This window comes from Myotis davidii, unplaced genomic scaffold (genome assembly GCF_000327345.1).
Source record: "Myotis davidii unplaced genomic scaffold, ASM32734v1 scaffold78, whole genome shotgun sequence".
NCBI lineage: Eukaryota > Metazoa > Chordata > Mammalia > Chiroptera > Vespertilionidae > Myotis > Myotis davidii.
This window is the reverse complement of record NW_006290305.1, coordinates 2,785,388-2,795,579: the sequence shown is the minus strand read 5'-3', so window position 1 is coordinate 2,795,579 and position 10,192 is coordinate 2,785,388. Positions and strand designations below refer to the sequence as shown.

At 36.2% G+C, this 10,192-nt stretch overlaps 1 protein-coding gene across 1 annotated transcript in view; it reads right to left on the bottom strand.

Annotated features, from left to right (window-relative positions):
* LOC102757331 overlaps nt 1-10,192 on the bottom strand; it is a 143,320-nt gene that overhangs the window by 37,410 nt on the left and 95,718 nt on the right. The window contains exons 16-18 of the mRNA XM_015563582.1: nt 6,194-6,271; nt 3,144-3,308; nt 1,497-1,583 (exon numbers count right to left, since the gene is read on the bottom strand). Coding sequence (XP_015419068.1) covers nt 1,497-1,583; nt 3,144-3,308; nt 6,194-6,271 — 330 coding nt within the window. The remainder of the gene's footprint in view (nt 1-1,496; nt 1,584-3,143; nt 3,309-6,193; nt 6,272-10,192) is intronic.

Sequence of the window (10,192 nt, the reverse complement as noted above, 5' to 3'; positions counted from 1 at the left end):
GTGGTGCCGCAACCTCCCGATCGACCCTGCCTTGAGTGTGACAGGGGTCGGTGCCCCAACCCCCCAATTGGCCCTACCCTGAGCATGACTGGGGGTGGCATTGCAATTTCCTGATCCGCCCTGCTCTGTTCATGACAGGGGGTGGCGCCCCAACTCCCCAATCGGCCTTGCTCTAAGCCCAACCAGGGGCTGCACGTAGGGATTGGGCCTGCCCTCTGCCACCCGGGAGGAGGCCTAAGCCAGCAGGGCATTATCTCCCGAGGGGTCCCAGACTGTGAGAGGGCACAGGCCAGGCTGAGAGACCCCCCCTTCCCCTCGAGTGCACAAATTTTTGTGCACCGGGCCTCTAGTATACATATATTTTAAAAAGAGAAAATTTTGCCAAAGTTAAAATTATGTTCCCTATATGCAAGCATGAGAGGCAATTAACTGAAATGCAAGCTATACTTTAATACTATTATTGATTTTGAAGAGAATATTTTCAAGTCACCACAACCTTCTCAGATTATTATTATCTTTATTCTATAGTTGCATAAATAAAGGCTCCAGGAGGCTGATTAACTTGCTCAGAGACAGATGGCTGCTAAATCTTGGAGCTAGTGTGTAAATCCAGGTTTATTTGACACCATGCTCTCTCTTCTCTCCCATGACCTGCATTCTTAAAATTATTTCCCCTTCTTTTAAAAAGATTTATAAGAGGGATCATTAATTATGCTTTAGACCCTGTGTACATTCCCTTTCAGGTTAATGAATGTACAAGGCTTTGGTGAGCACTGGTATTGAGCCAAGGGGAGAAATGAGGAACAAAGGAAGCACAAATCAATGCTCATCCAGATTAACATATTCTGATTCCATGGTCACTAAAAAGAAGTGTTAACAGAGGAAGATAATATAAAAGTAGATGTACAGAAGGGTGAATTTACTGCAAAATAGTATGGAAATGACAATTTAATCAAAGAGGTTATTAGCACTATTAAGTAAACTGGAAGGGTAGGCAATCCACACCAGGAACAATTTGATATTATATTTAGCCATTATTCTAGGAAGTTTTTGTTCAGATTTTGCACTATAACCCAGGTTGTTTTGAATTGAAACATCCTAAGATAGCCTTGTATTAAACAAATGTTAAGAGTTTTCCTGTGACTTAAATGTAAATCTATAGTTAGGAGTCACCATCTATCTTCTATATATATAAAAGGCTAATATGCAACATGTTCCCTTGGGAGTTAGACTGGGAGTTCGATTGCTTGCTATGACGTGCGCTGACCACCAGGGGGAAGTGTGGATCGAAGGAAGGCCCCAATCGGCCCTGATCGCAGGCCAGGCCTAGGGACCTTACCTGTACACAAATTTCATACACCAGGCCTCTAGTTCTGAGAATAAAAGCTCAATGTAAAAACTAACCACTTTAAAAGCTGAGTTCTAGAGATGACACTCTGTAGGAGAATAATTCATTCTGTGAACGTCAATGAAGAGGAATAAGTCAAATTACATACTGGATTTAAAGGAGGTCTTGATCTGATGAAGTCGAGAATGATTTCATGAGCACTTTTTTTTAACCGAGGAGGAATATCACCATTCACCTGAAAAAAAAAAAAAAAAGATAAAAAGTAGAAGATTCATCTGATTATAGCAGTGATTTTCAACAGTGTGCCACAAGAATTTTTAAAACAAGCAATACCTGACTATTTAGTCATGGGCACTGACCTCTTTTCTCTTAAATCAATGGTTCTCAACCTTCTGGCCCTTTAAATACAGTTTCTCATGTTGTGACCCCCAACCATAAAATTATTTTCGTTGCTACTTCATAACTGTAATGTTGCTACTGCTATGAATCGTAATGTAAATATCTGATATGCAGGATGGTCTTAGGCGACCCCTGTGAAAGGGTCATTCAAAGCCAAAGGGGTCACGACCCACAGGTTGAGAACCGCTGTCTTAGATTGTCAAATAAAAAAATGACAATCTTAATCAGAGAAACAAGTATCACATGATCTCATTCATATGTGGAATCTAATGAACAAAAATAAATTCACGAAGAAAATATATCCAGACACATAGAAGCACGGAAGAAACTGATGAATTTCAGAGGGAAGGCAGTGGTGGGTGGATGGGTGGGAAGAGATTAACCAAATAATTATATGCATATGTGCATAATCCCTGGATCTTCTTTAAGAAGTAAAAGAAGATGATAAAGGATCAAAAATACAAGTCATAAAATGGTACACGTCTAGCAATAATTACTTTAAATGCAAATGAATTATGTACTCTAAAAGATATATGGTGGCCAAATGCTGACTACAAAAGACTCACTTCAAATAAAAAAACAAAACAAAAAGAAAGCTGTGGTAGCAATACTTATACCAGACAAAATAGATATAAAAAACAAAATAAATGAACAAGAAGAACAGAAATAGACTCACAGATACAGAGAACAGTTTGACGGTTTCGAGATGGGAGGGAGCTTGGGGGGATGGGTGAAAAGGTGAAGGTATTAAGAAGTACAAATTGGCAGTTACAGAACAGTAACAGGGATGTAAAATACCACATAGAAAATATGATCAATAATACTGTAATAACTATGTATGTGTCAGATGGGCACGAGATTTATTGGGTGATCAAGTTATATAATGATTTACCTCCTAAGAACTTAATTCAAAGATTTAATTGTAGCTATTCAAAAATATTTGTATACAAGGTAACACAAAACAGGATGTTGATAACTGGATATAAGTTGATTAGTTTAATAAACTCTGGTATAGTCATAAGCTGGAAAAGATGCAGTCATTTAGAAATGATGTTGAATTAACAATGACATGTGAAAATGCTCATATGTTAAGTGAAAATAACAGGTTACAAAACAAAGATTCCAATGTTAATCCATATTGTCCAAATAAAATGTATAGAAAAAAATTGAAGGTTATACACCAGCATGTTAGCAAATTTTCTCTCTGGATTGTGGAATTACATATTTTTAATTTTTTTCTTTGAGCTTTTTTATATTTTCCAAATCTATAATGATCATGTATTAATTTTATGAGAAAAAATATTTTAAAGTATAACATTGAAAAGAACATTTTCAACAAATAAGATTACGGAAGAATATCCATTTGAATCCACTAATAGTTTTCTTTGTTACTTACCATCACTTTTCGCAAAGTGTATCTTTTGGATCTAATGTCATCCATTAGCATCTCATAAGGGGTGAGTTGATATTCAATGGGCAAAGGGTTGTACTGCCGCTCTTGGACCTTTTTAAGTTTTACTCCATTCCGCAAATCCCTCATCACCTGTACCCAGAATCGAGCCTGAAAATATCAATGTTAGAGAGACATCAATGAATGAATTTATTAGTTTCCTATAAATAGCTACAGTCACACAGAAAAAATGAAGAGCTTGGATTACAAACAAAAACAATTTTAAAATTAAATTTTAGGCTACTAAAAAGTAAGTAGAAAGCCCAGTAGAGAATCCACAAGCTATAACTGCTGAGACACCTGGGTATAAATCCTAACTCATCCACTTTAGTAGACATTGATGGTCTCAGTTCTTCAGGCCTCCTGTGTCTACACTGTTATGTAGCTTTGCTCACTAAAGAGGAAGACTGTACTTCTCACACCTTGATATATGATTTGGTTGGCCATTGGAATAGTAATGGATATGACGTGACTAAAGGCTTCAAAAGCAAACGCGCAATGGGCTGTCATTCGCACTTCTATTATTGCCATAAGGACAACATGCCTGAATTGACATGATGCCCACTGGAATGACCACCTAGCAGAAGGATGAGACATCCATAGAGTGGAATTACTACAATTGATCTGCAAACTCATGAGCTAAATTAATATTAATGCCTAATGCCACAGGGATTTTGTAGTGCTTGGTTACATGGCATTATAGTGACCATAACAAACTTATACAACCACCTATTAGCTATTGGACATCCAGGCAGCTGCTTCATCTTTCTGAACCCTGGCTTCCTTATCACTAAAAGAAAATGGTACTTCATAACTTGTTGAGCAGATCAGAGATGTTCTCTATATAGAATATGTGTTCTGTACATAGAAAATGCATAAAAATGACAATTTTTATGTTATTATCTTTGCACAAATTATTTAATATCAGTTTTCTTATCTACACATAGCAAGTTGCCTTGTCTATCTTTCAAAAGATTGAGATATATATGAAGTACTTATAGTAATATAAAACATATTCAATATGTGTATTATAACTTAACCCTTTTGTTTTCCCGCTTTATAAGCTAACGATGTCATAGTCTCTACTTCATTGAAAAATAAATCAAGCCCTAGCCGGTTCTGCTCAATGGATAGAGCGTTGGCCTGCGAACTGGAAGGTCGCAGGTTCGATTCCAGTCAAGGGCACATGCCCGGGTTGTGGGCTCGATCCCCAGCGGGGGACTTGCAGGAGGCAGCCGATCCATGATTCTCTCTCATCATGGATGTTTCTATCTCTCTGTCCCTCTTCCTTCCTCTCTGAAGTCAATTAAAAAAAATCAATATGATATTTAACTGAAATATTGTAGTTTGTTAAACTTAGTAAGTATCTCAAATAGCTACTTAAATATACACTGAGTGGCCAGATTATTATGACCGGCCAGATTATTATGACCACCTCATTAGTACAATGAAGTGAATTAGTTATGCAAATAATAATAATAAAACCTTGAGAGTATTTGCTTAGGAAGTTTTCAATATTCAGTATTTTTGGAATGTCAATGAAGTACTGATGGGGTGGTCATAATAATCTGGCCACTCAGTGTATTTTAACATCAAGTGGTATAATTTATAAGAATTGTCTATAAAGATAACTCTAATTAAATGTCTTTAAAATGTCCCCCAAAACAATTTGTGATTAAAAAACAAAAACAAAACGTATACCATTTCTTATTCCAAAAAGAATTTGAGGTACTTAATATTGAGGTATACCCATTAGAACATCTTCTAAAATATTCCTTTTTAAGAAAAAATAGTTTAGATTCTGCCATTAAGGATATTCTAATATGTCCCTAAAATAGTTAGCTTTCTCTTGTCCCAACTTCTCTACTTTTCTTACTTATTCCTTTAAGATCTAGTTCAATCTATCTCATCTTTTAAAAATACGAGAGGTCTTCTCTGACCTCCTCAGGCTTTAAGAAAACCTGACATATGAAACTTGGAATTCTCAAAATAGGTAAATTAGGAGATGATCACTCACATAGCTTTTGCTATAATTTATGAAAGGATTAAAACAGCCTTGTTTTATATAGCCAGTTTTTTATGTATTATTGTTTGGCAAAAATTTTACAAATTACTTTTCAGAAATTAAAGTCACAGTTATTGAACAATATAATGCATAGCTGTCACTGTATATATTCCCAGAGATTTTATTACTTCCCCCTTATTCCACTAGGAATATCCTGAGATGTTTAGAGTCAGCCATTCAAAAAATTCTGATTCTCCTTCATTCTATTCATTTCATTCTAATCTTTCTAGGTAATTAGAAAGCAGATCTAGTATGTCCAAAAGCAAGTTGTTCATATCTCCCAAATCTGCATCTTTTCCTACTTCCTCATTTAATAATGTCATTACTTATCCAGTGTACTCAACCTGAAAAGTCAGAATCCTAAAATGTGTTTTCCTATTGACACCTGAACATGCCTCTGTCTAACTCTGTGACATTCACTGTCCTGTCCCCAAGGCCGTCATGCCTGCCCGACTTTAAGTCATCTAGCAGGACAGGGATTCAGGGAGCTAGTACCAGGCTGGAAAAACAGTAGATACTCAAACATGTCACATGAGTACACCACCATCATCTGCTCTAGAACTCTGTCTTCTGTTTTATGAAAGCAGAGTCCCCAGATTATTCATTCTGCATCCCCAGTGAATAATGGAATATACTACACTATATTTCATACCTTATCCTGAAACAGAGGATAAACTTTGACTTATATATAAGATTATGCTAAAGTATTAATATAATCAGAAAGATCAATATTTTAAAACATTGAAACTCCCAGAGACATTGGGGTGATTCTAATAAAATCAGATAGTTTTATTAAATGGGAAATAGATATTTCCTCAAATGAAAGACTAGGTTTTCAAATTCATGTAACATCAATTCATACTACAGTCCTTAACAACCAGTTATTTCTTCTCTAACACTAAACAGAACAGGGAAAATGCCCAGCTCTTACCCAGTCAGCGTTTTTCAGCTCCTCCAGTTCTGTGTCTGATTCATTGCTCTTCTCCATTTCTTGAATCTTCTTAAGATTCTACCAGTTGAAATAAAAATATTTGGCATAAAAATTTCGTTTCACTACCTTCTCAACTTAAAATTTCTAATGGATACCTTCAGATAAAATATACACAAAACCGTTATTGAAGCAGATAATACAGGTAGTGTCAGGTTCAACAGAATCACCAATTCTTCAGGGAAACTTTCCCTTCCTCCTTGAACAAGCCAAACCTTCCTGCCATACAACTTTGTGGGACCATAAACCTTTCCTTTATGGTTCTTATCAACACTAATTTTACATCTGTTTGTGCCTTCCTCTAGACTCAATGACTCAGATTTCTGTTCTCAGAAGCTAATATAAGCGCTGCCACTTTTGATACTCAAATAATTTAATAAATACATTTCAATATACAAAATGTCTTTTATTTTTAATTTGATACATATATATATTGCAAAATGGCTATCACAATAAGGTTAGTTCCACTTCCATCTCCTCATATAATTATCTTTTTTTTAAATGGTGAGAACATTTAAGATCTACTCTCTTTGAAGCTTTCAAGTATGTAATATAATATTTTAACTATAGTTAGCAGGCTATACATTAGATCCCCAGAACTTATTCATCTTATAACTAGAAGTTTGTACCCTTTGAAATTGCATTAATTCAACATGCGCAATAAAAAAATCTTGATAGGTAAAATATATATATTCACATATTAATTACAATTTTATGATATAACATTCCTACTCACAATAATTCAACTCTAATATATTTTACTAAGCATATTTGCCTAATTGCATTTGGACTAAGTTTAAATGAATTGTATGAAACCTAATTTGTTTTATATACAAATAATGAATACTTAATATAAAATATTTCTAAACCATTTATTTTTAGTTTTTCAACATCTCAGATTAACCATCTGCAAAGTGATAATAACACCATCTGCTTTTTTGTACTTAATAATGCCCAGGAGTATTAATACAGAAAGAATAAAATTACTCTGAGGAAAAGGTGGTATAAATAATGCATTATCTCCTCTCTCCCTAGGAAAGAAATTAGGAGAAAAAAAGTGTATTTGGTTGTTTCAGAATGTGTTTCCATAATTATTTTTAAGAAGAAGTCAGGTTTCCTGCTTGGGACTATATAATAAGACACTTGCCACTCCTGAGTCACGGCCGACCTTCTGTTCCCCACCTTTAAAAGGAAGATACCACCATCTACCTCACAGTGTTGTGTTTAAAACATAATCAATTAAACATAGCAGAACCTTGCATTTACATCCTCTGGGGAAAAGGAACTTCCAAAACATGCATACCCTAATTCTCCTCTGAACTACAGGATATGTACTACTTATGTGTCAGTGGGCATCCATTGCTTTTGTCTAGAAACCCTTTCCCTCCCTTCCTTTCATAAAGATCCTTCTCTCTGTAGGGCATGCATCCCCTACAGCTTGAGTAGGGCTGAGCCCATGCTTAGCATCTTGTTACCTACTCACTGGGATGAGGATACCATCTCCCAAGTCACAGTGACTGGTTCCTGAGTGGGCACATACTCCTTATCTTCCTCCAATACTTTTCTGCCCCAGTTAACAGAAAAGACTTCTGCTGTAGTTACTGAACTGAGAACGTATGAGATTTGGGCAGCACATGGTCATCTTACCTGCCTTTACCTAAGGGCCTGTCCGAGGACAGAGAAAGAAAGCCAGCCCTGATCACAGGGTTTGAGGTACTGGATCCAGCTGTGCCTAAAACTAACAGTACCTTTAAACTTCCCACTTAGGGGAGCCAATAAACCCAGCCCACTCCACCCATGCTAATTTGAGTGGACTGTCCCTTGCAATAGAAACAGTTATGATTTAATATGTCCTCTTAGTCCAGAAATATGAGTTCATTCTTCTTTGTCTTTGGGGTACTCTGGTGGAATAGTACAAGAAACATATTGCTTCTCTTCCATCCAACCTTACTTTTTACTATTCTCCAACATACTCCTGACTAAATGTAGTCAGGATGGTCTCACTGTTATGCCTTTACACATCTCCACCTTTACTTGTGCAGTGATAAAATCTCTAACTCTCTGCTACTAAGGAACACTGTCTATTCTTTATAACACAGAAGATACTTTCAATGAATGGTCCAAGAATTTCATGTTTATTTTTCTGAAAATAAAGTAGCATAAATTGTAACTCAGATACTTCCTAGCTGTGTGACTTTGAACAAATTATTAAACTGCTCTAACCCTCAGTTTGGTGTTTTCATCTGTAAAATGCAGGTAACTACCTTTAGCATTCTGTTAATATTACATAAAATAATACAGGAGAAATACAGCATGCAGCCTGGCTCATGGTAAACATATAGTAGGTATTAACTTTATAAGCCAATGAATGTCTATGAGGATTTGATTGTGAACACTTTTACTCCATCACAAAAACATTGCATTCTTTTTACCAAATAAGTTCTCTCTCTAGCTTCTTTATGAAATAAAATTCAGATTCAGCAATAAATCAATATAATACAGTTAAGAATCTGTAACTACTATAATGGAACAGCTACAATCAATGTGAACTAAAAATCTCACGTTTTTCTTGTTAGCAGCAAAAACAATGAGATATTTGAAATAAAATTACAGATTTTTATAATTTTAGAAATAAACTTCTGTCAATGATATTCTAGCTTCTGAATAAACGTTTTTTTGCTTGCACAAATGTAATAACAGATGCCAACCTGTGCTTAGAATATGGTGAGAAAGTTCTAACTGAGAGCACCCACATGGCAATTAACTCTCCCCATTTCTAACATAACCAGTCTCAAGACAGCAATTAGAACTGCTCCATGCCAACATTTTCAGTTCCTGGCATGTTAAAAATAAAGAAATTAAATCTACTCTGTAAATTACAAGTATATCAAATGCTCAGAGAGTAATTTTAATTCACATGTCTCTTCTTAAATTAAACTACCCTTACAAATATATTCACGTATAAAAATAATCTATCTATCTATCTATCTATCTATCTATAAAAGCCTAACCGTTCAAACATTAGCTATGATGCGTACTGACCACCAGGGGGTAGACGCTCAACACACAGGCATGGAAACATAGAAACATGCATACTAGAGGTCCAGTACACCCTCGGCCCGGCCTGCGGGGGCAGGGCCAAAACTGGCAGTCCGACATCCCCCAAGGGATCCCAGATTGTGGGAATAAGGACACATATGTAATAACTTAGTCAATAAAGAAATTAAATAAATAAATAAAAGGAAATTAATTGCAATCAGGAAAAAAAACATTTCAGAAGAGTGGACATTTGAGTTAGGTCTGCAGAATAAGTAGCCATTTTCTAAGGAAGAGAAGAGAGGAAAAGGACATTTCAGGTGGTTGCAGAGGCCCTGGGAGATCAGGGACTGGAGGAAGGGTAGCAGAACAGGCATATGTGGTGAACGAAGAACTTGGAGAGGTCAGATTGTGGCCCAATTGCACATGGTTTCCTACGTCATGCTAAGGGGTTTATTACACTTTCCACCTACGAGTATCAAGGAGCCAACAACGTCTTTACACAAGGGTGTAACACTGTAAGATAGACTGTATGTGAGAAGGGACATAAGGTTAAGAGGCTTTGCCACAGCCCAGGCAAGAGATGCCAGACCACTGCATGAGAAAGGGACAAGCATTGAGAATATGAAGGAGGTTCTGCATTCTGGAGATAGCCAACATTGTTAGGAGTTTCGTGGTAACACTTCGGATCTACAACATCTGAACTACAGATTCTCGCACTCAACCAAATATTTACAAAGGCCCTATTACAATGGGGTATAGCAGTAAATAAGAGAAAAAGGTTTCTGCTCTCAATGAGATTATATTCCAGGGGAAGATATTAATGAGTAAGAAAAGAGAGTAACAAGACAACTACAGACTGTGATGGCTATTAGGAAGGAAATAAATAGGGAAACGATTTGAAAG